At 64.6% G+C, this 27,075-nt stretch overlaps 1 protein-coding gene across 3 annotated transcripts in view; it reads right to left on the bottom strand.

Annotated features, from left to right (window-relative positions):
• SBNO2 (strawberry notch homolog 2) overlaps positions 1–20,006 on the bottom strand; it is a 46,895-nt gene extending 26,889 nt beyond the window's left edge. The window contains exons 1-4 of one of the 3 annotated variants that reach the window (XM_038568027.1): positions 19,852–20,006; positions 6,249–6,440; positions 1,812–1,885; positions 1,100–1,211 (exon numbers count right to left, since the gene is read on the bottom strand). In XM_038568027.1, coding sequence (XP_038423955.1) covers positions 1,100–1,211; positions 1,812–1,885; positions 6,249–6,368 — 306 coding nt within the window. In that variant the 5' untranslated portion in view covers positions 6,369–6,440; positions 19,852–20,006. Of the gene's footprint in view, positions 1–1,099; positions 1,212–1,811; positions 1,886–6,248; positions 6,441–18,176; positions 18,329–19,851 lie in introns of those variants that run through there. The other 2 variants (XM_038568026.1, XM_038568028.1) reach the window with 2 other exon arrangements.
• Between the last annotated feature and the right edge of the window lie 7,069 nt (positions 20,007–27,075).

The raw sequence follows: 27,075 nt of genomic DNA, 5'->3' as shown, positions 1-27,075 counted from the left end.
TGCTGCCCCAGCTCCCGGCACCTCTGCCATGCTGCGGGCTCACCGTCTCCGCTGTCGTGCTTTCTCCTCTGTGTCCCACCAGACCCACTGGGTTTAGGGCCACCCTGCTCCAGGATCACCCGGTCCCCATCTTTAACCAAATGACATCTGCAAAGCCCCGGTTTCCTCATGCGGTCCTGTTCTGAGATTCTCGGTGGGCTTGGATGGGTGGGACGCTGGTGCAGGTCCACGGCCCTGCTCGGCGCTGCATGGACACCGGCTGGGTTCCACGAGGAGGGAGCCAGGCCGAGCTGACCTCGCATGGGCCCAGCAGATGCCAGCTGGTGGCTCTGAGCCTCATCCTCCCAGACGGCCACCCGGCCGGCCCCACACACCCCACTGCTCAGGGAAAGCTGCGGCGCAGGGGAGCTGAGCCCCTGGGGCCAGCCAAGCCGGAGAGCTTCCACACGGGGTGCTGGGCGCCCCCAGCTGCGGGGGAACCAGTGGCGCCAAGTGCCCCACATTTCTGAGGACACCTCACCACTGCCAGGCTGCCGCCGGCCCCAGCCTCAGATCCCACCCAGGCCCTTCCCACACCTCTGTGGCACCTGGTTTTCAGGGCCCGCCGTGAGGCACACTTGCCGGAGTTGCTCCACCTCGTTCCCCCCCAAAATGAAATCACACGAATCTCTTCCTTCGGTTCGGCCGGGTTACACTGCCAATGGCGGCCGTTCGGGGACCTCAGCGCCAACGATGGCGTGTGCACCTGACGGAGTGTCGCTCTGGCCAGGCACACGGGCAGCGTGGCGGACCCTTGCTGAGATACCGAGGCCCAGACAGAGCAGGCACGGGGGCCTCTGTCCAGGGCAGGAAGGTGCTGCGGTTTGGGAAAGTGGATCGGGCACTCCCGGAGGCTGCCCCACAACCCACGCCTGGGGCACGAGTGGCAAGCTGACGGGGATGTGGCCCCGCCCCAGGTGGGAGCCGCGGGGACACCAGCCGTTCTCAAGTACAGGCCGCGGCTCCACGGGGCCCAGAGCCTGGCCAGGGCTGCCAGTGCGAGGCAGGGGCCTCCTGGGCCCCAGGGCACCGAGGGGTGGCTGTGGCTCGAGGTCCCTACCTGAGGAAAGTCGCCCGTCTTTGGCAGGAAGCTAGGGGTGGTGGTGGAGGGTCCATAGCTGGTGTCGGCGCAGGGCTGGCTGGCGATGAAGGAGGTGGAACTCATGAACTGGCTGCGGGAAGACAGGGAAGAGGGGCAGGCGTCGGGACTGAGGGAGCGCTCTGGCACCTGGGGAGCTCAGCTCGGCGGAGAGCCCACGTGCCCGTGACCAGGGCACAGTGCCCCGCAGAGACCCCGAGGCTCCGGCTCCGTGCTGCTGGGCCCTCTCCGCAGGCAGCTCCTGGGCCTGGTGTTGTCTGCGTCTGCTGCCCACCCACCCCCGGCCCAAGCTCCTACTCACTTTGCAAAACCCCTCCTGCCGCTGCCCTCTGCAGGAAAGTGTCCTCCCAGCTCCTTTGCCCCCAAAGTTCTCACCCCCCACACCCCGGTCAGCGTCCCCCTCCACCCCCGGCCAGAGGGCACCCACAGAGCTCTTCTCCCTTCTTCCTGGCGGGCTCTTCCTGAGACAGGCCACAGCTGGTCAGTCTCAGGGGCCTCCATGTGGCCAGAGCCTGGCCCACGACCCCCTCCGCAGGATGCTGAAGCCCTTCGCTGGCCGTGAGCTCTATTCTTGTTTAACCAGTGACCACAGAACCTAGAAAGCCCTTGAGGGTATGGCCACGGAGCGGGGCGTGCTGGAGCGTGTCGGGCCCTGGAAGCCACAGGAACTTACTGGCTTTCGCTGGAGAAGGCTGGGTACGGCGTGGGCGAGAAGGGACTCCACCAGGAGCAGTGCAGCATGGTGTTCTGAAACAGAGCGAGTGTCAGGAGCGGCCCTGCTACCCCTGCCCGGGGAGCTTCACCCAGGGGTCCCCCATCTGGGTCGTCCGGGAGGGCTGCACAGCTCCATGCGTCCATCTGCCCGTCTGCACGGGAACCCACCCAGTGCAGCACAGCACAGCAAAGACGAAGGAACCTCTCGGGGTGTGTGAGGGGCTCTGAAGGCAGGGCTGGGACTGGGGCAAGCAGCACGAGGCCCAAGGGACGTCTGTGTGGCAGAGGGCTTGTCAGGGGGCTCCCACCAGCCCCTCCCAGGGGCCTGGCCTTCTCAGAGCTCCCTCAGGCCAAGCCTGTGTGGCCCAAGGCTGCAGCACAGGTGGGGGTTCTGGGGAGCCTGCTTTGAGAAGCATTCAGTGGATGGCTGGAAGGAGAGCCTGAGGTCCGCGGGGGCTTGGGGGGACCCTGCACTGGGCTTTGACAGGACCAGCTTCGGGGAGGACGGTGGACACTCGTGGCCCCCGGACGAAACAGGTGGGTTGTCCCACCCTGACACACAGGCCTGCACACAGCGTGGCCTGTGTGGGATCACGTCAGGGCGGTCCCTGCCCGCCGCTGGGGAGAGGCCTGATGGCTACAGTCGCTGTCCCCACAGGGACGGGGGACCAGCGGGCGTCCTGCGCTCAGTAAGGCCGCCGGAAGCAATCCCCAGCCACCGCTTCCTGTGTCTGCAGGGCTCCGCACACAGAGCTGGCCCGGAACCAGCCCAGATGGCGGGGAGACGAGGAGCCTTCCCGGGCACCTGTGTCTGGAGGAAGGAGCCGGCCCTGACTTCCCACCAGGGTGCACCCCCCACCCCGACCCCACAGGGAGAACCAGGATGCAGGAAGGAGAGAGACACGCCGTCAAGGGGTCCCGCCTGCTGTTCCAGAGTCTGCACAGGCTGTGAAATAACCCTATCGAGACGGAGCGGGACAAACAGCACAGGACCCTCCCCAGCATGAAGGCTGGTGGGATGAACACTTAGGAGAAACCGTGGAAGCCTCTGGAAGGCTCCCCTCTGGGAGAGCAGGCTGAGGTCACCCCAGGGTCCTGGTCTAGGGTCACTTCTCTCCAGCCCCGTTCAAAGAGAAGAATCCAGGGGTGCCCAGCTGGCTCAGTCAGTGGAGCCTATGACTCTTGGTCTGGGGTTTGTAGGTTCGAGCCCCACACTGGGTATGGAGATTACTTTAAAAAAAAAAAAAAAAAAGAAAGAAAAAAGAAAGAAAGGAGAGAACTCCAACTCCAGAGAGGGATGTAAACTTCCCAGGGCCACAGGCACTCCCAGAACATTCTGTGAACTAGCATGAACTGTCCTGAGTGCACACAAGGCACCACGGGCCACTCGGGACCCACAGCAGGCAGAGCCAGCCTTGAGGGGGCTCCCCTGCCTTTCCTGCTGTGCCCAGACCCCCAGGTGTCCTCGGATTGATGCATCGTCCAGGAAGCCAGGTGCTGGCCCCAGCGCGCTCTGCGAGGCTGCCAATCAGGGCCGCCCGAGTCCTCCCCCAAGGGCACACCACACAGCCAATCAGAGCCTTCCTTGGGGTTTTTCCCCGGGGGGCCAGAGGCGTACCTCTGCCTTTCCAGGGCAGGCCCCTGGGACGCGACTGATCTCGAGGTGGGCGCCTGACCCCCACCAGCCAATCCGAGCCTGCCTGGGGAGGTTCCAGGCTTTCCTCCCCTGGGAAGCCACATGCCCTGGGACATTAATCCAGAGCTGCCTGGGCCACGTGTGAGCTGATGTAGGAAGGTGACACTTTTCCTTGGGCAGCAGATGAAATACAGCTGTCAGATAAAATACAAGGTATCTAGCGAAACCGAAATTTCTGACAACAGTAAACAATTACAGTGTAAATACAGTGGGAAACACACTAAAATATCGCTTGTGTTTATGTGAAACTTAAGTTGCATTAAATGTCTCTATTTTTATTGCTAAATCAGGCCACCGTTAGTGACAGTGACAGTCCTGGGGGTCGGTCCCCTCCTGAGCTTGGTTCAGCCCAGCTGGGACAGAGGGGCGGGGAGGAGTCTGACCACACACACATCCGAGGTCAACACGAGCTGGATCGGTGTAGCCTGCTGGGGGCGGGTGCCCTCCTGGTTGGAGTCCTGCGGGGACAGGTTCCGTGTACACCCCGGGGATGGGTGGCCCAGCCTCAGAAGCACCATGGAGAGCGCTCCGCTGAGTTCTGACAGCCGAGGGGCTCCTGGCCAAAGTGGGCTCGGCTCACAGAGGCATCTCCCTTGCATCGGGTACACGTTGCGGCCCCAGGTGCCCCTCCGCGCCACCATCCGGGAGTGCTGGCATCCTAGACACCACCCCGGGCCACCATAACGGTGGCATGATAGGCGCACGGTCCTGTGGAGCTGCCCCAAGCTCGGCGACCCCACCCAGTGCTCTCTCTGATCCAGGAATCTGATTCAGAAGGACACCCCCGGCTTAATCCACTATGGGGGGGGACATACTGGTGCTATTTACAGCAGCAGAAAACTGGAATCACCCCAAAAGCCCAACAATAGGGAAATAATTCAGCAAACCATGGGATGCTGACAAGAGGGAAACATTATAGGAATGACAAGAGCACTCTCTGAGCCTACATAATGGGGTGAGAGCGAGCCCTGGGAACGCACACGTCTACCACCGCAGACCAGGTGGCACGTGGGGAACAGGAAGGCATCAGCCACGACAACGTGGCCGGAAGTCCAGAGGGAGGCGGGGGGGATAGGGAGGGTCAGAGGATGTGTGGCCACGGCTCCCACAGGAAGGGCAGAGAGAGGAGGCACGCCGCGGGGTCTGGGACCCTGGCCAGAGGCACTGGATGCCAGCCACGGCCTGGGATTGGCGTCTTCAGCAGGAACTCATTTTTGCCCTCCCCAGGCGGTTGTGGCCCCTGCTAGTAGTTCGGATTCTGTGCCCATTATGTCAGGTGACAACGCGGGCACACCTGGACACAGGGTGAATTCTGGGCCCACAACTGCTTTCCAACACCCTGATTACAGACCCAGGATGCATCCTGATGGCTCTGGGCACTTCACCCAGAGCTGTGCCTGACCCTAGTGGCCCACTTCCCAGCTCCTCTGAAACCCAAGCGTGATTCTCATGATTCTCGCTCTCTCCTGCCACCTGGCCGCCTCCCAGTCCAAAGCCAGCAGGATGGAGGGGACGGAGGGCCCCGTGGCAGCCGCAGCCATGTGTCCCTTGCTGCTGTGCCCTGGCACCCCTCTTCCTGCCCTCCAGGCAGCTCTAGTCTCCCTGCTGAGAAACAGTTTGCTTTTCTACATCAGAAAGAACCCTGGTTTTGCCCCAGAAGAGGGGGCTCCAGGCCTGACTGGAGCAGAATTCTGGATCTTTCATACATTCCACCATATGAGGAGACCAGGCTGGACCCTACGTGGCTTTGTTACTTATGATACTTCATCACACTCGTCAGAACTTAGGAGCAACTGAGGTGCCGTTCAGTTGTGGATGGACAGACTGCTCCACCCAGACAAGGGAGTGTCATTCAGCCCGGAAAAGAACCGAGCCGCGGAGCCAGACACAGGGAAGCCACACACCCGTGGCTCCAGGTCTAGGACCTTCTGGAAAAGGCGGAGCCGTGGAGGAGGTGGTGACAGGGCCTGTGGTGCCCGGGGTGGGGATGGTGCTTCGGTGGAGCAGGGGGTCTGTAGGGCCGGGGCCTCCTCTGGGCCACGCGGGGACGGTGGCTCGGTGTCTGTGACATTCGTGTGAACCCACAGGGCGTGCAGCAGCGACGGTGAGCCCTGGTCACCCACGGGCTGTGACCGATAATGCCCTGATGCTGGTCGTCAGTTGTTAAGAACTTAGCATGAATGTTGATGCAAAACGTTAACAATGGGGAAAGGAGGGTGTGTGGAAACTTTGTGTTTTATTTTCCTGTAATCCTAACACTGTTTAAGATGTAAACTTTGGAGCCCCCGGTGGCTCAGTCAGTTAAATATCTGACTCTTGATTTCCGCTCAGGTCATGATCTCAGGGTCCTGGGATCGAGTTCTGCCTCGGCCCCGCACTCAGCAGGGAGCCTGCTGGAGACTCTCCCTTCCTCCCCGTCTGGCCCTCTCCCTCCTTCTCTCTCTCAAATAAATAAATAAATAAGTCTGTTAAACTGAAAATAAAAAAAACTTGAGCGTCCCCCTGAGCACCAGTCGTGGCCTTGGCAAAACAAACCTGGTGGCTCACGTTCGAGAAACTCGGTGGCAGCTGAGGCCAGGGGTCCTCCTCTCTCCAATGCTGGGGGCTGGGACATCCCCTCGAGGCCCCAGAAGGGAGGCTGCAGCTGCACCCCCAGGGCGGCGCCCACCCTGGGCCGACCTTGGGGTGGCCAGCACTCACCTGGACACTGGACCCGCACAGCGGGGTCTGCAGGGGGGGTGGGCTGTAGAGGATGCTGCCCGCTGGTGGGGGCTCATGCTGAGGAAAGTCCCCGTCCATGGCGGGCCCCACTGCCAGCATCAGGTGGCTCCACGACCCAGGCCGTGGGGGCGTCTATCTGGGCTTCTTGCTCCTCGGTGGCGGCATCATGACCTGAGGAGACACGGCACACGCCGAGGTCACCCTGTGAGGCCCTACGGGCGTGTGCACACCCCGCAGGGACAAGGGAGAGGGGGTGGGCTTGGGGCGGTGGGCCCGCATCCAGGAGGGAGGGTGTGAGCTGAGGCTGCCCAACACTGCAGGGTGGCCAGGGCGCCTCTGGGTTCCCAGCCTCCTCCCAGGGGCTGTGCTGGGGCAGGGCGGGGGCCTCTAGCTCAAGTCCAGCCTGAACATGCTTGAGCAGACGCTCGGCTGCCAGGACAGGACCTGGGCTCGGCTCCCACCGCCACCTGGTGGCCCCTCCTGGGGACACTGGGCCTGGACTCCTGACCACCAACCCGCCCTGGGCATCAAGTGACACCCAGTGGGGCTCCTGGCCACAGGGAGCGGTACCTGGGGCAGCACGGAGACAGGCTCCGGGGACGGCCCCCAGGATGGTGGCAGGCCTTCCAGAGCGGCTGGGCCACCCCACCCCTGCTGTTCACACGGCCATGTCAGGCTGCCCGGCCCACCCAGTAACAAATAACTCGGGCCCTGGGGGGCCGCTCCTGCCACCCACGGAGAGAGCCACGGGCCCTGCTGTGAGCCGGGACCCTCAGCGGCTCCCACGGGCCTGCCTCCGTGACCCAGTCTTAGGCTGGGAGGCAAAGTCCAACCCTGTCCCTCTGCAGCCAGGCTAGGCTTGCAGGGGGGTCCCAGGGGAGCCAGGGCCAAGCTGAGGCAGGAAGGGGTAAGGACACACAGCGGCCCCGCCGAGAAGCCTCTGGTTCTCCAAAGCGGCCAGGAAGGTGCCGCGGGGCTGACAGCAGATGCACAGGATTTGCCACCCGGTTCCATCTGCCCCCGGCCTGCGCCCTGGACTCCCCTGGGCCCCACCCACCGCTGCTGGGAGCCCAGACCCAAGGCCGGCCGGTGTGCCTCCTCGGGCAGGCAGTGGCTGAGGACATTAATCACACAGGGGGCAGGAAGGGGAGGCAGCTGCCACTCCCGGCCAAGCCCTGGATGAAGAAATCCTCGGGACTTCCAGTAATCACTGTCCGCCGCGGCAGCTTATGCAATCCCTCAGGGGGCGGGGAGGGGCTGCCTCTACCCCAGCTCCGGCCAGAAGAGGGGCCTCCGGGCCGAGCTCCGCTGACCGAGGCGTCTGGGCCCTCGAGCCTTGGCGCTGCCCCGCTGGGCTCCAGGCCTGCACCGCTCCCGCCTGCTGCCAGGACCCCACTTCCACAGTGCCCGTGGGCCCGGCCTGCTCCCGCCTGCGCCTGGGCTCCTGCGGGCCGGGGCCCGGGACAGACTGAGCAGCCCGGAGTGGAAAGTCCTCGGGTGTCCCTTGACAAACACAGCGAATGGTGATTCAGGGTCTCGGCAGTTCCTTTGAAAGATTCTGGGGTCATGCAGACAGAGTCAGAACCCAGCTCAGCCTTCCAACAACCGGATTATTGTCTGACAACTCAGGGCACCGCAGCTGCGCTGAGCCCCAGGATTGCTCAGCAGGAGAACTGGGTTGTTCGGAGGTCCACGGGCAAGGCTGGTCAGGCACTCAGCAGGGACCAAGGCCTCTGCAATCTGGGCCTTGCCACTTAAGTGACCACTGCCTTCACTGAGGCCCCAGAACTCTCCTGGATTTGGGGGATTTCCCAAGGGGGCTCTGTTCCCAGCACCCGGGACAAGAGTCAGGCAGGAATGACCTTTACTCAACAGAGAAAGCTCACATAGCTGACCACAGGTGCTGGCTGGCTTGCCCTTGTCCCTGGGGTCGGATCACCAGCCCCTTCTCTGCGGCAGGTATCCTCCCCCCACCCCCACCCCAGGCAGCCTGGTAAACCCGGTCCATGCCCCGCCCACCACAGCTTCCCTCTCTTGGCAGCCCCGTCCTGGAGCAAAGCTGAACCCCTTCCCACAAACACCGTGCTTCCAGGCTCTGCAGCCACCGAGCCCTGGGCTGCCCCCTTAGAAAGCACCATCCAGAGGCCAGAGGCCAAGGAGCATGGGGGTCTACTACGGGCAGCTTCCCAGGAACCCCAGGAGAAACGAAAACATTTGTCCACACGAAACCTGTATGCACATGTTCACAGCAGCATGAGTCACAAGAGCCAGCGAATGGAAGGACCTGATGTCCATCAATAGGTGAATGGAGGGCAGCCCGGGTGGCTCAGCCGTTTAGCGCCACCTTCGGCCCAGGGCATGATCCTGGGGTCCCGGGATCAAGTCCTGCATCGGGCTCCCTGCATGGAGCCGGCTTCTCCCTCTGCCTGTGTCTCTGCCTCTCTGTGTCTCTCATGAATAAATAAAATCTTAAAAAAAAAAATAGGTGAATGGATAAATACAACATGGTCTATCCACGCACGGGCACGAACAGGAGGTGCCCACATGCCGCCTGGGGACAGATCCCGAGCCCCGGACACTCAGGGAGGGAACCAGACACGGGAGGCCCCACAGGGTGTGAGTACACGTGCGTGACATGTGCAGGACAGCCTCGCCCGCAGATAGGGAGGGGGCTGTGGGGGCTGGAGGGGTGACGGCTGGGGGGGTGGGGTTGTTGGGGTGATGGAATATTCCTGAACTAGATAGTGGTGATGTCTGTATAACGTTAGGAATATAGGAGGGGCACCTGGGGGGCTCAGTGGTTGAGCATCTGCCTTCGGCTCAGGGCGTGACCCCGGGGTCCTGGAATCGAGTCCCCCATCGGGCTCCCTGTGGGGAGCCTGCTTCTCCCTCTGCCTGTGTCTCTGCCTCTCTCTGTGTCTCTCAGGAATAAAAAAAAAAAAGTCTTTTTAAAAAATTAGGAATACAGAAAAAACACTGAATTGTATGGTTTGAAAGAGCGAATCTTACGTTGAATTAATTTCACCCCATGCTCCCCACCACCCCATGCCCTCGGAGGCCACCCTACAGTCCCCCGTTCCTTCAACACCCAGGTTCAATGTCACTCTCGCCACCGCAGAGCCTCCACAGCCTCAAGCTTCCTGTTCCCCAACCCCCCAAGTCACTGGGGCAGCCCCCAAACACAGCCCTCCTTCCATCTACCCTCAGGACTCCCTGTCCCAGCCCCAAACCTTCTGGCCTCGGCTGACCCCTCTCATCTCCCACTCCATGGTGCTGCCCGGGAGCCCTGCTCCTGAGCCCCCAAACATGAATGTCACTGGGCAGTCCAGCCGCCTTGGGTCCAAGCCCAGTGGGTGCCAGGTGGGGTCTCGGGGCACAGAGGGACGTAACAAGACCGCACCCAGCTGGGTCAGAGCTCAGCACCCATGCAGTGGGCCCAGTGTGTATTTTTAGAACATCCCATGACAGGTGAAGCGTGGGTGCTCACAGGCCTGCACTTCACAATCGTGGTTTATGTTCACAGAATTTCCTTCCGAGATCAGGTTTTCAAATGAGTCATTGTAAAAGAAAAAGACCAAGGAATCAGCGGCCCAGACAAGACAAATGGGCAGTGCAACGTGGGCAGAGGCCGAGGCCTGGGAGAGCCTGACCCGCAGCCTGACCCCCTGGCCCCCAGCCTCTCCGCTGACCCCCTCAGCCCTGTCACCCCAGCTCTGCTGGCTCAGCCCCCCAGACTCTAAGCAGACCGTCCCGACCCCGCCTGGGGGTGCCCAGACCCCGCTGGCCGCCTGGACTGCCCACCCACCGCGGCTCGTTGCCCCATCTGCACCCTGCCAGGCTGGGATGAGGCCGCCCCTGGGACTGCGTCTCGGGGCACGGGGCCTTGCTGGCCCCCCACTGGGCACACCATGGCAGCCTCTCTGGCCACCTTTCCACTCGGCTGAGTGAAGGTCCTGGGATCCCAGGGTGGGGCGGGGGGGGGAGGCGGGGGGGGGGCAGAGACCCTGGTAAAATAGGAGGCCTGATCTTGGGGCCCCACCCTGGCCAAGCAGGACCATCTGGGGAGGGTCCGCACATCCCCGCGGGCGGGGAGCCACCGGTCAGAGCGGCCGGGGCCGTCCCCAGCGCGGTGCCCAGCCAACATGGGCCCTGCCGAGGCCGGCGGCGGGAGAGGCCAGCGGCCCTGACACGGCTCGGTGTGGGGTGAGACCCAGCGGTCGGTCCTGGGGGGCACCAGTCCCGAGCTGAGGTCCTAGCTGGGCTCTGGGCGTGCCTCGGCTCACCCAGGCCTCCGACGGGGCACACGCCCCAGACAGCTCCTCCGGGGGGTGCTGGACCCGAAGACTGAAAGCAAGGGGAGGGAGGAGCTAGGGTCCTGAGGGAGGATGGTGGGGCGTGCTCGTTGCTCCCTCACCGACGGACTACTGAGGCCAGAGCGGCGGGCAAAGCGGCGAAGGGGGGCCGCGGGCCAGACAGGGGACTGAACCCGGCTGGCGGGGGACAAGGGTGGCCTTGGAGGAGCGCGGGCCCAGTGGAGGGCGAGCAATGGGGCAGCAGAGCTGTGCGCAGCGGATGGTCCATAAGTTCACGTCCCCTGGGAACCTGCGAACAGGTCCTCACCCGGACACAGGGTCCCTGCAGTTGTAGCAGGCAGGGCGGGCCTGGTGCCAGGACAGACAGAGAGCAGGTGCCCCGTGCCTCTGAGGCAGGGGAGTGAGGTGGCCCCGGGCCCCCAGGAAGGACCCTCCCCAGGAGCCTCGGGAGGCAGCCCGGCCCCGCCACACCTCCACCTCAGGCTTCTGGGCTCCGGCCTGGGAGACAGGAAAGTTCTGTGGCTTAAGGGGCCCAGTGTGAGGCCAGTTGTTAAGGCCACCCCCCAACATTAGGACTGGAAGGAGAAGCAAACCCCAGCTGGAGCCCTCCCCCGCCTAGTCCAAATCCCTGTGACCCCTGGGGGCCGGGAGCTCTGCTGAGGGGAGCTCCGGGGAGGCTGGCACCAAGCATGTGACCTCACATTTCTAGAGTTCCCAGGAGGCATCTGAACACAGCAGCTCTGGGATGCCAAAGACGGGCAGGGGCCTAGGCCCCGTGCACAGGCCAGGCCGGGCAGGAAGGGGAGCCCCCCCGCCCAGGCCCACCCAGAGTCCCCACTGGAGAGCACAGCATCCAAGGGCTGAACTTCCGGTTCTGTTACCAAGCAGTGAAGGTGACCTGTATAGGACCCCACAGGCCCCTGCAGGCCCGTCCCCCAGGAGCACTGCCCCAACTGATGGGGCTCCCACAAAACCTCCCGTCCTGCTGGGTCAGAAAGAGAGGGCGTGCCGGGGATGGGCACGAGGAGGAGGCCCCAACAGCGAAGGGTTTGGCACAGGCGGCGGCCACGCTGGGCTGGGCTGGGCAGGGCCCCCCTACATCTCTTCCATCCCAGACCACCTCAGCCCTGGCCTGGCGCGGCCAACACCCAGCTGAGGGCAAGACCAGGGAGCTGAGAGTGAACGGAGGTGCCCCGGTAGGAGGACCAGCACGCGGCCCGTTACCCCAGCCTGAACCCCGAGAGCAGAATCAGCAGAGCTAGACCACGTGGGGGACACACACAGGACCCGCGGGCCACCCCAGGAGCTGAGGGCAGGGACGTGCACGTGCCGAAGGACAGACCCAGGCCCTGCAAAGTGTGAAAGGCCAGCCCTGCAGGAGAACCTGCATCTGGGGAAGCAGAACGGGTCTCAGGTGGTACGACCGGGGAAGTGGTGTTGCCCCCCAGGAAAACACGGAGCGCGTGGAGCTGGCTTCCGGAGATCGGGGGTCACCGGTGGCTCGCTGTCCGCTCCGCAGTCAGCACGTCTGCTGGCCATGGGCCCACAGACCCCTCTGCCCGTCAGGGGGACCGGCTGCCCCAGAGCGGCCGCTGTGACAGCCCCACGAAGGGCACAGCAGGTGATGCCCCGAGCCCGTCAGTGGGGCCGACGCAACTTAGGTGATTCCTAAAGCAACTTAGGGACAGCCAGCCGGAGCGGGCCACGCCGGAGTTCACGAGGACCGGCCAGCGGCGCGCAGCCCGCGGGGTGGGCAGCTTCGGGGGCACACAGCCCTTGGCACCCCCACGAAGAGCCCTGAGCACGGGGCCTCCTCGTCATGGCTGAGGACATCAGAGCCTGGGCCTCGGGGGCACCCCGGGTGCCCCCATTTCCGGGCCGGGTCAGCCTTGCCAGGGAGGGCCGAACGGCTTCCCAGGGGGCGGTACCCACCGCCTGCCCAGCGGCGGGACGGCGCTCCGGCTGCTGCGCCCGCCAGCCCCCACCCAGGGGTGGCCGACCTCCACACCTCGATCCGCACCGGCACTTCCTACGGGCGCCGAGCACCTTCCACGTGGCTTCTTCTGGGAAGTGTCTACTCAGGTCTTCTGTTTACTCGCGGTTTTTAAAAGGCTCTATATACACTGAGCTTGTGGTCTCCCGTGACACCCACGTCTTCTCCCCGTGAGCAGGTATTAGGCCAAATCCCGCTGGCCCCAGACTTCCTGGTCCTCGGACTCCGATGTGCCCCACTCTGTCCCCCCTGGTGCTTGCTTCAGCCTGGCGGGCGTGCCAAGTGTCTCTCCCGAGCCCCCCAGAGAGCCCTGAGCAGGACACAGCAGCGCCAGGCGAGTGGCCTGACCGGTCTGCACCCCCGCAGCCTCCTTCGGTCCAGTCTGGTGCCAAGAACATCACGAGGGACCTCTGCCCAAACCCCAAGAGGCGCTGGTGTCCTGCAGGAAGACTCCTCCCGGCTCTGGCTGGCCTTGGGCACAGCCCCCGAGCCGCGCAGTCTCACGCGCCCCATCCCCAGCAAACGCCAGCAGGGGGCTGGGCCCTGTGCCGCCTCCGGAAAGAGGGCAGAGGCCCCCCAAATCACAGTAGCAGGAGCCCCAAGAGCTCCATCTCTGTTTCTCCCGTGGCAGGCGGCACCCCAGGCCTGCCTCGTGTCCCACAGGCCAGCAGTCGGGCGGGCTTGCCACCCTCGCCCGGGGCCCCCCGAGCCTGGGCTGCGTGCGGGGCCTCTGCGGAGATCTGCCTCCCAGCGCACGCGGCTGTCAGCAGGACAGAAGGCCCGTGTCCCCGCCACTGGCAGCGGCACACAGAGGCCCACTCGAGCCTCGAGTCTCTCGCTCCCCTTTGGCCTCCGTTGGACAAAGTTCTCTGCCTTTGAGAACCGCGTGAGGACGCTGGGCCCCGGGGAGTCCGGGGTCACCGCCCTCTCGGGGGCCTTGAGCGACCTGGCCTCTGGGGCCACCGCTGAGCTGACCGCGGAGCTCAGGTGGCGCGTAGCCCCTAGGTGGACCGGTGGCCCAGCCTCCCTCACACTAACAGGTTCTGGGGACAGACACCCCAGCACGCCCTGGGGGGCCGGCCAGGCGGGGGAGCCAGCTGGGCGCGCCCAGGGCTTCCAGGGGGGCTGCTTCTTCGGGAGGAGCGGGTCTCGGCTCGGGGGTGCAGCCCTGATTCCTCCGGCCGCCGGCCCTCAGGTCCACCTCCCGAACGCGGCGCCTTGCTCCAGGTCCCCGCAACGCCGCCCCCCCGCCCTCGGGGCAACCTGGACCCTTTGCCAAGGCTGTTCCCAACAGCCCTGCCAGCGACCCGGGGCCCCGTCTCTCCGAGCCCCAACCTCAAAACCGTGGGCCGAGTTCCTGGGCGGCCGGAATCTGACGGAAACCCCCTGAGAATGGCCATGGGCAGCTCACGTTCACCTGAACGACGCCGGGGGAGGCTCCGATGCCCTGCACTACGGCGGTGCCCGGCTCAGAACTGCGCTGCGACCCGGCAGGGGAGGGAGGGGTCCCACACGGCCACGTCACAGCTCCCAGGGCCAGTGGCCAAGGAGGACGTTCCAGGCACCCTGAAGCCGCCCCACTGAGCCCCTGGTGCCCTGCTGAGCTCCAGCCCCACGTGGACCCCGCGCAAACCAGCCACAGACAGATCGGGACGCCCGCGGCGCCCCAGTCAGAGACGAGGGTTTGAGCGGGCCAGCGCACTGCACCTTGCCACCGCCACACCTGACACTGGCACCTGCGGCCGCTGGGAGGGTGAGGGCAGCCTTTCCTTAATCTACGTCACGGGCGGAGGAAGATGCGTTCTTGCTCTGGCTAGACTCCAGGCTGCAGGTTGGGGGCGGGGTACCAGCCACTCCTGGCACCCCTGGGCCACCCCTGGGGCAGGGAGTTCTGCCCCACCTGGTGAGTCAGTGCCATAAAAGTTTACTGCCCGCTGCAGACCTGCGGCCGGACCCACTCCCTTCCTCCTGGCAGCCCAGAATCCTACGTCAGTGGCCTCTGACCCTCTGGGCTGGGGCTCCAAGAGAACAGGAGCGACCTGCCTTCCAGAATGCGGCACACGCGGCTCTTGAGATGCACAGGCCTGGGAACAAAGGCGAGGAAGGCCTCTTTCAGTTTCACTCAGGCACCTGTTCCTAAGGTGACAAAGGCCGATCCTGACGGACAACCCGGGCGCCTACTCTCAATGCCACCGCACAAGGAAGGACACGGCATCCACAGCACTTAGCGCAGGGAGCAAGTTCTGGAAGGCACGGGAGCCTTGGCAACGGTGTGCCCAGGGTGGCAGCAGGGGAGGACACCGTCCTCGTGAATGGTGGTGGTGCCCCTGCTGCAGGGCTCTGGGGGCCTGCAGGTACCAGCGTGTGGGGCTGCCGCAGACACACAGGCAGACCAGGAGCCCCGGGGAGGTCGGGACACCCAAAACTGCCCCCATCGCACAGCAGGGCCCAGTTAAGTGCCTTTCCCTGCCAGGCACCTTGTTGGCTTTCCCACGTCCCTGCCCGCCCTCCTGTGGACAGCATGGGAGCAGGGCACTCCTGCAGCTGACCGAGGAGCTACAGCACATGGAAGACCCGAGCTGGGACCGCTCGGCACCAAGTCACGGGAGTCACCTGGCCTCATGGGGGTGGGGGCACGGCAGCCAGGGCACTCCGCAGGAGAGCCATTCCCGTCTCCTCCAGGGCCCAGGCTCTAGGGAGGAGCTCCCCCGGGGCCTCCCACCCAGGGCACCCAACACCCGAAGTCCAACTGCCCCCAAGACTACTTGGTACACGACACAGATGTCCACCCAGGGCAGACCTGGCGCTTGGCGAGGGGCTCCCAGCCTCAGTACGGCGGGGAGGAGGCACTTTCTCTGTCCTCCTCATGGGGCCCGAGGACGCCTGGCAAACCGACCAGTGCCCGCGTGAGCTGCTGCAGGGTGCCGTGCTTGGGGCCCGCTCCCCGACCCCTGCCCACCCCCGGTCACAGCACATGGCCATCTGACGGGCAAGCACAGGCCCTGCTTTTCTTGATAAACATTTTGTTTTGTGGAGGCACAACTCACAAACCATATACTTTGTGCATTTAGAGTATACAACTCCATGGTTTTCACATGTTCAGAGTCGTGCAACCATCATCTCTAGCTAGTGCCAGAACATCAGCCCAAAAGAAACCCTGTCCCCATCAGCTGTCACTCCCCTGCTCCGAGCCCCCTCCCCATCCATGGAGGAGCCCGTCCTGGACGTGTCACATGCGTGGACTCACACCCCGAGGGGCCTCCTGTGTCTGGTGCCCTCCCCGAGCGTCGGGTTTTGAGGTCTATCCACATGGTAGTACATAAACAAATGATAAGTTTTATCTCTGCCCGCCCCCCCCCCTCCCGGGGCCTGGCAAGCCAGAACAGCAGGCGATGGAGCCTGAGCATCATAAATCAGTTCACCCTCACCCAAGTCACCTGCCTCGCAAGGGAAGCAGGGGACCTGTGGGTCAGCTGTCACCAATGGCAAGAGGATGAAGGAGATTTGCTCAGCAGGATGGGAGAAGGGGCTGATCCCAGGGACAGGGACTGGGGCCCACTGGGGGAGAAGCAAGCCTTGGACACCTGGGCTGCACTCAGGTATGAGCAGGTAAGGAGGAGGCAGCGGGGCCCGGAACGGTCGGGGCAGCCATGCTCCCTGGCTACTGGACTCCGTCTGCCCCCATGGACCCCACAGCCCCCGGCTGTGGGTACAGTGGCTGGAGACACTCCAAGCCTGCGCCTCACAAATCCCACGCCCGTGACGGCGTTCTGCAATGTCCACACACGACACGACATACACATACACCTGAAAGTGTGCAGCGCGTGAGTGTACTCACATGGACACCCTCCTCTGTGGGTGTGCACGCTACACACACGGACGCACACCTGTGCTTGCACACACACACTCACATGTCCACGCGTGCACGGTGTTGGCACCACGGGGGCTGCCTCCCCACCCTGCACGCCAGCCTCACGGGGCGTTTACGCTTCGAGGTGACCTCACCCCCACCAGCCGCCCCGCAGCAGCAACGCAGCACAGCCCAGGACGGGCCGGCAAGCAGATCCCCGCCCCCGCCCAGCAGCCCTACAGGCCTCTTATCCAGGGGAGGCCATCCTGGGAGGGAGGCGGCCCCCGGGGACTGGACACAGTTGCCTCTTTATTCCCGGCCGCGCTCGCTCGGGCAGCGTTTCCGGCCTGGCCCTTGCTGGAGGGGCCTCTGACACTTTGCTAGAACTAAGCCGGGCCAGCCTGAGCTGCTCTCGCCCCAGTGGGAGCCAGGCCTGCAGGGTTTGGGGACCCAGGCTCCGTGTCCCTCCAGGTCAGGCCAGTGACTGAACCAAGGTGACGCGTGCAGCTGGAGGACACCGGCTCCAGCCCACCCCGGCTTCGGGGGCACTGCCGGGCCTGCGCCCCCACGGCCCTCCGGGGGTCTGGGCCCCCTGCCCCTCTGCCAAGACACACACCCCCCAGGCAGGTGCAGCCTGCTCAGGGGTTCAGCGCTACACAGAGGCCCCTCCCCCCGCTGAAATCCCAGGATGCCTGCCCCCGGGTCCCCACCGTCCCCACCACGGCGGCTGCACCAGGTCAGGTCGGCGTCTGGCAGCTGCCAGGCTCCCCGGGGCCTGGCGGCATCGCCACATCCCGTGTGGGGCCCGGGGCGCTCACCCGCCTCGCCTACCCGCCTGCCCGACCCGCCGGGTGCCCAGATGCAGGCTCGGCGTCCTCAGGGCTCCGCCGACGGCTGCCGGAGGGGCCGGGGTCCAGGACACGAGCTGAGCTCCGAGCGGCCGGCGGGCGCCCCGGGGGACTCCGGGAGGCGCGGAGGAAGGACCGCGGGCTGGCCCCGGCCCCAGCTGCCCTGCCGACCGCCGGGCTTCCCACCCCAGCAGGCCCGCCCTGCTCCCGGCGGGGTCGCAGCCGGCCCGGCCGCTCCTTCCCGGCCTGCCCGAGCCCCGCCGAGCCCCGCCGAGCCCCCCGCCCCGGGCCGGCAGGGCCCTGTTCCCCCGACCCCGGCGCGGGCGGGGCGCGCCCTCCGAGAGGCGGAAGTCGGGGAGCCCCGCAGCCCCGGCCGCGCGACCTCCCCCGGCCCGGCCCCGGCCCCGGCCCCGGCCCCCGCGGCCGCGCCCCACCCACACGCCGGGCAGCCCCGCGGGGAGGGGAGGCCGGGCCGCGGCGCCGGGCAGCGAGGGCGGGAGTCGCCGCGGAGCCGGGCCGGGGCGCGCACCGGGCGGGGGCGGGGGGCGGGGGGCGGGGGTCGGGGGTCGGGGCGGGCGGGGTCAGGGGTCACCCAGGCGGCGTCGGGGTCAGCACGGAGGGTCCCCTTCCTGGGCGGCGGCGGGGGGCCCCCGAAGACGGACGGAAGTACAGGGGGCGCCGCGGGGCGGGGTCAGGGGTCACGCGGGGTCGGGGGTCGGGGGTCGCCAGGAGGGCGGGGATACGCCGCCACCTCCCTCCGCTCGCGGCCCCGGAACCCCGGCACCCCCGGCCCGGGCGCGCGCTTCCGCGGCGGGCGGGGCCCCAACGGGGCCGGGGAGCGCGGCTCAGGGCCGGGGCGGCGGCGGCGGAGCCGCGGCGAGCGTCGGGCCGGACGCGCCTCACCTCCGACCTGGGTCCGGCCGGGCGCGGAGCCCGCGGCGCCTCCGTCTCCGAGCTTCGCTTCAGCCGCGCTCACTTCCGGGTTTCGGGCGCCATCTTGGGGGCCCCGCTCACTTCCGGTCATGCCGCGGGGCGGGGCCTCCAGGGGGCGGGGCCTCCAGGGGGCGGGGCCCTGCCGCCTTCCTGCGGGGCTGGGACTCGGTGAGTCACGGGTTCGCATCCCGCCCCCGCCCGTTTCTGTTGGGACCCCGGCAGGTGGCTTACCTGCGAGCCTGTTTCTTCCTCTGGCAAACGTGAAGATGGAGTTGAATCCGCCCCACCCCTGCGCTCTCGCACCTGACCTTTCGGCCACCGGGGTCCTCCCGTAACCCCGACCTGAGCTCGAAGCCCCCTCCTCGGATACTCCCTAGAGACCCTCAGAAACGGCCGCCGCGCCAGCGTGCTCTCCCTTAGTTGCCTCTGTCTGCACCCCAGTAGGAGTCTGGGACCTCGGGGACCCCCTAACATGGAGCTCAGCGCGCAGGGCAGTCTGGGGCGCCCCACAAGCCACCCCAAGGGCGAGCAAGGTCTTCTCAGGCAGCCCGGGGACTTGAGATGCTCCCCAGCTGCCCGCCCCCGTTAGGGCGTCCCAGGGCCTGGTGCAAACGAGGCGGGGATTGGCGGCAGTGCCAGGAAGAGGGTGGGACTCGCCTTTGGCACCGACGGCAGGTTTCCTGTGACTTGAACCCCGCACTGCGGAGTGGGCCAGGCCGGTTCGGGCAGATCCAGTCTGGGAGGCACCACCCCTTCCGTAGCTGCGTTTTCAGTAGTGAAAGCACTGTCCCCACTTCACCGCCAGCCACAGGCCTCCTGTGCCCCGTTCCAGGCCTCTTTCTGTGTGCTTGCTTGTGTATTTTGTGAACTCTGTGCCTGGCCTTGAGCCGGACAAAGTTGGGGCCCCAGAGGACTCGGCGCTCAGGCCCGCCCCCCCGGAAGCTCCCAGTCTAGGCAAGACAGAGCCAGGACCAGATACTCCCATCTGCCCAATCAAGCCTGGGGCCCAGGGAGGGGTGACATCTCTGCCTAGTGAATTCCAGAGGAGGAGGGTATTGAAGCTGGGGCTTTGAAGTTCAAGTAGGAGTTTGCCAGATAGACGAGCGTAGGAAGGGCGGTCTGGACAAATATGAGCTGTTCACAAACATGTAAAGGTCCATAAAGGACATGAGTATGCTTAAAACCTGTTTGCCCCGCAAAATCCCCAGCCAAACCTGCAGGCACAAGGAACCGATGGGGAAACCGAGGCCCAGAGAGGAGAAATAATTCATTCGGAACGAGCTCTGCCTCGCTATGTGTAGCTTCTGGCAGTTTGGGTTGTAGCTTTGACTTTGAGACTATTTTTCGTAGCTAATGAAAATAAACCGTATTGAGCAATAAGCAGTTAAGATTCAAAAGCACGAACAAGCTGACATGGGGGATAGATGGCTTCCGGTTGCATTTTCCCATTTCCTCCCACACGGGACCGGCCGCAGAATTTGTGGCGCCCGGCGCGAAATGACGGCGGAGCCCCTCGTTCAGCAAGTACCGAGAAGGTCACCGCGGCGACGGCAGAGCGGCAGAGCAAGCGCGGGGCCCCGGGTGCGAGGTCTGGGCAAAGCCCCGGGTCACACCCGCGACGTCCCCAGGCGGGGACCGCCGTTACCTGTGTGTCGCTGGCGGGCGCGCGGCGCTGCGGAGCCGTCCAGGAGCCGGCCCGGGGTCACGGAGCGAGCCGCAGGGCGGCATGGACGCGACCTGTGCCACGTCCACCTCGGGAAGCCACAAGGTCCCTGTGGGTAACTGCCTGGAACGGGGGCAGTCTGCCCGGCCGGGGTGGGTCCAGCCGTCTCCGCAGGGAGCAGCTGCCAAGTCCGGGGATGTCTAGGGACTTAGTCAGATTCGGGGATTTCCAGGGAATCGCAAGAGGCAGCCTGGGGGAGCCGCAGCGACAGGGCTCGCGAGCCCGAGGCCCCGCCGGGGGGCCCAGCCGGGGGGCTCCAGCGCCCTGCGACCCCCGACAGCACCGCCCCCCACCCGTCAAGCGGGCGTGGGCGTGGGGCGCCGCCGCCTTCTAGGTCCCTGACACAGCCAACAGGGCCCAGCGCCCGGCGTCAGGGACGTTTCACGTGACCCCGTGGACCCTTCCTGAGGACGGTCCACAGCCACCTGAGTGAGCGCTGAGCGCCAGCATCACCGCGAGGAAGCCTGAGGCCGGAGTCCGGAGACGAGGAATTGGTTTTTTATATCGGGGGGCAAGAGGCGGGGATGGGGTCTCCCCCCCGACAGCCACAGCTCTCGCGGCTCAGGTGGCAGAAGGCCTCCCCCGAGGGCCGGAGCCCGCCCCGTGGTCAGATGCGCCCCCTCCCCGCTGCGCTGGCGACAGGGCTCGCGGAAGGCCCCGGGCTGCGCGGAGAGGCTGTGCCGCGCCGAGAGCCTCCCGCAGGCCGTCCCTCTGTCCAAGCCCCCCCCAGGGGTTTTGCCCCCGCTCGAGGCAGTAGGGCCGCCAGGTGCCACACGGGGCACCCAGGTACACGGAGAACAGGGTTTCGGAGGTTAAGTGCGACCCCTGGAACACTCGGGATATACTTATGCTAAACAAGCAACAGCTGCGTGCCCCAAGGTCACGTCTAACTGGAAGTCCCGTGATTTTCTTGGTGACGTTCAACGACCCAGTGTGGGGACACCACGGGCAGACATGGGGTCCCAGAGCCGGGCCAGGTCCCATCCGAACCTCAGCGCTGCCACCTGCCACACGGGCGCGGCCACCGGACCTGGCGCGGCCAAGGCGCGGGTGCCTCACCGTGCGCGTTAGCCCTTGTGGCTATAATTGTTTGGAAGCGCAGAGACCTTCAGAGAGACCCGAAAGTCGGGGCCCCTGGGGGCTTCCCTGCGGGTCGAGGGGGAGATTCCCGGGCCACCCCTCTGTTTCCCCGTCTGGGAGGTGCCGTGGAGGAGACCCCTGGGGAGGACTCCAGGGCTGGGCCCATCCTGCGGCCTGGGAGACTGAGGCAGGTGGAGGGCTCACCCCGGGAGGAGGAGCGGGGCTGCCAGGTGGCTCCAGCAGAGGCCCTCAGACCTGGGCAGGTGGGGGGGCAGGTGGGCGCTGTCCCGCGGGTGGGGGCAGGGACAGAGCCGCTTCCTGTTTCTCCACATTCTGGAAAGCCCCGGCGTTCCCCGGCAGTGGGAGCGCCTCCCTGCCGCCCTCCCGGCCCTGGGTCCGTCCCCACTTCTCCTTTCTGCACCCACTTCCCCCGCCGGCCCCGGCCCCTGCGGCTCGGCTCCTGCCTCCTCTCTGCCCTCTCTGCCCGCGCCTGCTCGGCCCATCCCTGCTCCTGTGCCCGCCTTCTCTCCCTCTCAAGCCCCCCCCCCCCCGCCTCCCGCCCCCCGTGGTGTAGAAGGGGAAACTGAGGCAGGAGCCGGTGGCCCGCCCGGATCCCAGCAGCCACATCCGTCGCCCTCCTGCCCCAGAGCTTTCTGGGTCTGCGTCCCTGTCTGTCACCCCGTCCAGCCCCCACCTCTGTCCCCCGCCAGCCTGGCTGCCCGTCCAGCCACCTTCCCAGACGCAGGCCCCGCAGGTCGTCGGGCGGCAGCTCTGCTGGCTGGCTCAGGGCCCCGCGGCCCCTAGTCCCCTCGTGGCCCCACCTGGGCCCCCAGGAGGGTCTCGCCCCCGTCCGACCGGGGCTGCCTCTGAGCCAGGACCGATGTAGAGAACAGCAAACCTGTCTGATGGGTTGGAGATCCGCCCCCGACAGGATCGGGACTCTGCGCTGGGCTGGGACACCGGCTGCGGGGTACACGTGAGCCCTGCCCAGGCGGCCTCCCGGGGGTGGTGAGGCTGTGGGGGCGGGGGGACCCTCAGGGAGAGGGCTCAGAGTGTGGGGGTCAATCGGGAGGCCTGGGCCCGGGGGGGGGGGGCTGCCTTTATCCTGGGGGCAGCAGGGGGCTGGGGCAGAGCAGTGGCAGGGTCGGTCGGCGGGGGCTGGAGGTCGCTGCAGGTCACTGCATGTGCGAAGTCCTGGGACACTGGGGCCACATCCCGGCTCCTCTGGGGACAAGACGTGGGTCTGCGGGGGCTGATCTGCGGCCCCGAGGCCAAAGGAGACTTCGAATTTCTTTCCGTCAGGGGCCTACAGTGAGCGGGAGGAGAGTTGGGAGCGGGCTGGGGGGATGAGGGCCCTCAGGAGGCCTCCTGACCCGTACTCACCCGCAACCCCAGGTCACAGGGGAGCTTGGCTTTGTCCCCGGAGCACTGGGGAGCCATGACGGACATAGAGCAGCAGCAGGGGTGCAGCTGGGGCAGGCGGGCATAGGGATGCAGGTGAGCACAGGGGATACCTGGGGGGGCCATGAGACGGACAGGGGGAGGGTGACTTGAGGCCTGGGGCCTTGCCATCACGGGAAGCATCTCAGGGGACAGGGAGCGGGGCGCGCCCAGGATGCTCCCAGGCCGCGGAGGAGCAGGACGGAGCCTGCGCACCCTGCCAGGTGAGAGCCCCACCCGGCCAGCGTCCTCTGGCCTGTGCCAGCCCCGAGCACTGATGTCACCGTCCCCCCCGGGACCTGCCCTGCCCTGGAGGGAAACTCCGGGCCAGCTGGGGCCTGCTGACTCACATGCAGGTCCCAGGTGCACCCCAGGAGCTAGGCTCCGCAGCGACGAGGACCCCACGACCCCACGGCCCTCTGCCCCTGGGCTGAGGAAGGAACTGGGCTCCCCTCCCAAGTCACAGTCCCCATCAGGGTCTGCAGGGCCCACAGGCCAGCGCTTGGGGGCGGATGTTGGAGCTGGCCCAGACCTCCTCCCCAGCCGGTCACCTCGGTCACCTCACGTCCCACGGGCAGAGGGGAGCCTTCTCCGGACAGCACCTGACTGGACACTTCCTGGGTTCAAATCTTGGCTCTGCCGGCCCAGTGGCTGCGTGACCCCAGGCAAGGGATTTAACCCCTTGGTGCCTCAGTGTCCCTGTCCACAAAACGGGGACAATCCTAGTACCTCCTTGGAGGGTTTTTATGAGAATCTGGCAAGAACCACTTGAGCAGGGCTTGGGGCATGGGGAGGACTTTGTGGTAAAAATCTTTAAAGAAAACAGGGCGCCCGGGGGGCTCCGTCGGTCACGCGTCTGCCTTCGGCTCAGGTCACGATCCCAGGGTCCTGGGGTCGAGTCCCGCATCGGGGCTCCCCACTCAGTGGGGCGTCTGCTTCTCCCTCTACCTCTCACCCCTGCTTGTGTTCTTTCAAGCTCGCTCTCTCTCCTGCTCTCTGTCAAATAAATAAAATCTGAAAAAGAAAAGAAAGAAAAACAATTCACGGCAGCATGATTCATAATAGCCAAGAAGTGCAAACAGATGAACGGGTACACACAGCGTGTCCCCCGCGCACGGGCACGTCCCCGGCCTCGAACAGGAGCGAGGCGCCCCCACCCGCCCCGGGGATGGACCCCGAACCCCCGATGCTCAGGGAGGGGATCAGACACAGGAGGCCCCGCAGGGTGCGAGTCCACGTGTGTGACACGTGCAGGACGGGGAGGGGCCTTGGGGGCTGGGGGCTGGGCAAGGGTGAGGGGGACAGGGACCTGGTGTTTGTAGGGATGATGAAAATGGTTTGGGATCTCTGGGTGGCGCAGCGGTTTGGCGCCTGCCTTTGGCCCAGGGCGCGATCCTGCAGACCCGGGATCGAATCCCATGTCGGGCTCCCGGTGCATGGAGCCTGCTTCTCCCTCTGCCTGTGTCTCTGCCTCTCTCTCTCTCTGTGACTATCATAAATAAATAAAAATTAAAAAAAAAAAAAAAAAAAAAAAAAGAAAATGGTTTGAAGCTGCTGAGTGCGCTCCACGCAGGTGAATCGTATGGTTGAAAAGGCTTTTATGTCCTGTGAACGTCACCGAAAGAAAAGCAAAAAGACGAGGGTTGCCCGGCAGCCTCAGCCCTTGCCTCAAGATCTTGCGACTCTTGATCTCGGGGTCGGGAGTTCGAGCCCCACGCTGGGTGTAGAGTTTACCTTTAAAAAAAAAAGGCTTAGGGGATCCCTGGGTGGCTCAGCGGTTTGGCGCCCGCCTTCGGAGAAGCCTGCTTCTCCCTCTGCCTGTGTCTCTGCCTCTCTCTCTCTCTCTCACTCTCATAAATAAATAAAAATAAAATAAAATAAATTTTAAAAAGGCTTAAAAACCAGACAATCGCCACAGGCAACCAGAGGGGTGATAGATGTCACAGCAGGGTTGACACCTGTGCCCCGAGTCACAGATACGCTGCCAGGGTCAGTCGGGGCCGTGGCTCTGATGGACGGGCCGGTTCAGGGGGCCCCGCAGCCATCGAGTGAGTGCGGAGCGGACAGCAGGGGCCCCGAGGGGCCGGCGGGGACGGCACCTCGCCTCTGTGCTCTTCCTCCAAAACCCGTCACCCCGGTCTCACCCAGAGAGTAACACTGGACCAACCCCAGGCAAGGGTGCCTTGTAGACCCGACCTCAACGCCGTCCAGGCTCCCAAGTCAGGGGAAGTCGGGTACGCTGCCACGTTCCGCGGGCGCCTAAGACGACGTGACAAGTGTTGTGCGGGATCAAGCGTCGTGCGGGATCCCGGCGGGGTCCTGGGGCAGAACAGGGGCTCTGGGGGAACCACAGGAACCGCAGACGGACGGAGGACATTCGTTAGTCGTGTGCCGGCACAAGCGTCCCAGGCTAATGTCAGAGGTTCACAGCGCACGGAAGGGCGCCGGGCACGCCAGCCCTCCATGTGGCCTTTGCGACTCTCCTACAGACCTAAGCCGATAAAATAGTAATAACTAACAAATAAATAAACATACAAATAACTAAGTAAATAATATTAAAACCTGACCCCGTCAGGCTGCTGCTGCTGCATGGGGCTCCCTGCCCAAGGCGGTGAAGCCCCCCGGGCCACCGGCCGCACTTCCACGTCCAAAACCCCCTGCGTGAGTCTTCTCTCCCAGGTTGGTTAGAATCTTTTGGTTGCAAGTGACAGAAATCGCAACTGAAACTAGCTTTCTTTTTTTTTTTCTTTCTTTTTTTTTTTTTTGTAAATGGGAATTTTTCTGCTCCTGGAACCGAAAGGTCCAGGGATAGATCTAAGTCACGGTTCTCCCCGGAAGCACGGCTGACATTTGGGGGCAAATGGTTCTTTGCATCGAGCAGATGCTGGGGGTGCTGGGGGTGGTGCTGAGCAGCCTCCCTGGCCCCCATGTCCTCCGTCCCAGGATCCCCCCAAGTGTGACAACCACAGACATCCTCAGACACCACCCAGTGTCCCCCCCGCTCCCCTCCCCGAGGATGAGACCACTGATCAGACTGCTTTCAGGCTTGGCTCGATCCAGGACATTCATCTATCTCTGCACCTCTTGGCTCCCTCACGCAGCCTCTGCAGACCAAGCCCGAAGCTTGAAGGAGACTGTAGCTGCCCTGAGAGGTCTGCGGGCGGGTCCAGCCTGTCACCCTTCACGACATAGACTGCACGGCACCGAAACAGACCTTTATGTTGGTTGTTTTTTTTTTTTTTTTTTTTTTTAGAGATTTTACTTATTTGACACAGAGAGAGCACAAGCAAGCATGAGCGGGGCAGAGGGAGAAGCCGACTCCCCGCTGAGCAGGGACCCCCCCGATTGGAGATTGGAGCTCCATTCCAGGACCCCAGATCACGCTCTGAGCCCAAGGCAAACGCTCAACCGCCGAGCCACCCAGGTGCCCGTGGATAAATAAGTCTAAATAAATAAAGTAAGTAAGTAAGTAAGAAGCTCCATTCTCACGACCCCGAGATCAAGAATCACAGGCTCCACTGACCGAGCCAGCCACGTGCCCCACGACTTTTTTGTCTTTAAGTGGCGGAGGAAAAAAAAAGGCCAGAAGAAGAATCGTTTTGCGACACGTGCAATGTTGTGAGATTTCAGAGCCCGTTAACAAAGGTTGATTGGCGCAGCCACGCGCCTCCGTCTAGCTGTCGTCTGCGGCTACGTTCAGGACACAGCCAGCAGAGCCGAGCGGTTGTGACAGAGTCCATTCGGCCCCTAAGGCTGAGAGTATTTGGTCTCTGGCCCTTCAGAGAGTAGGTGAGTTGACCCCAGCTCCACGCGGCCGTGCGTCGTCCCCGGGCAGTGACACAGGCATCCCTCCAAGCCCGGGAGTCTCCTCTGTTGATTGGAGGATGGTGAGGGGAGGAAGGACCTCGGCCTATAGGCCAGCAGGGAGCTTTGGGTCAGCGTGTGTCAACCACGACTGTCACTGTCCCCCTCAGGTGGCCTGGACAGAGGGCCTCCTGCAGCCTTCCTGGGAGCCAGGTAGGAGGAGAAAGCCGCACCCGCATACCGCACGCCTGCACGTCCTTGTGTGTCAGAACCACGGTGCAACCTCATACAGTCACCCCCGATGGGGTGCATCGACAGTGACCTGCACCTTGAGTGGGGGGTGACGTGTGTGTTGGGGTGGGGAGCACTTAGCCAGGAGGGCCAGGGGTAGGGGTGATTCTGAGGAAGTGACAGTTGAGCTGCTCACCTTGACCCTCGGGGGAAGCATGTCGCAAACAGCGGGAACAGCAAGTGCCAAGGCCCTGGGGCAGAAAGGACCTACGTCTGGCTACGGAAGATGAAAGGATAACGACGCTGCAGCATAACAACCCCCAGCCTAGACCAGAGTGGCCAGGCCACACCAAGATGGTGGGTCCCTCATCCATGACCATCCCTCCACGTGCCTCTCGCCCCACAATCTGGCCTTGCCTGGGTTCCCCAACTAGAGAATGGGGACTCACACCCAATAAGGTTCTGGAGCATCGGTTCTGTGCTGGCCTGGCTGTGTGTCTTGCCGGGCAGCATGTGTCTGTGAGTCCCAACCCCTTGTGAGTGATGGGCCTCTGGTCCCAGGGAGGGGGCCCCCTTCCAGGCATCGGCTTC

Source organism: Canis lupus, chromosome 20 (genome assembly GCF_011100685.1).
Source record: "Canis lupus familiaris isolate Mischka breed German Shepherd chromosome 20, alternate assembly UU_Cfam_GSD_1.0, whole genome shotgun sequence".
NCBI classification, from domain to species: Eukaryota; Metazoa; Chordata; class Mammalia; order Carnivora; family Canidae; genus Canis; species Canis lupus.
The sequence above is the reverse complement of the archived record's forward strand: the minus strand, read 5'-3'. Positions and strand labels throughout refer to the sequence as shown.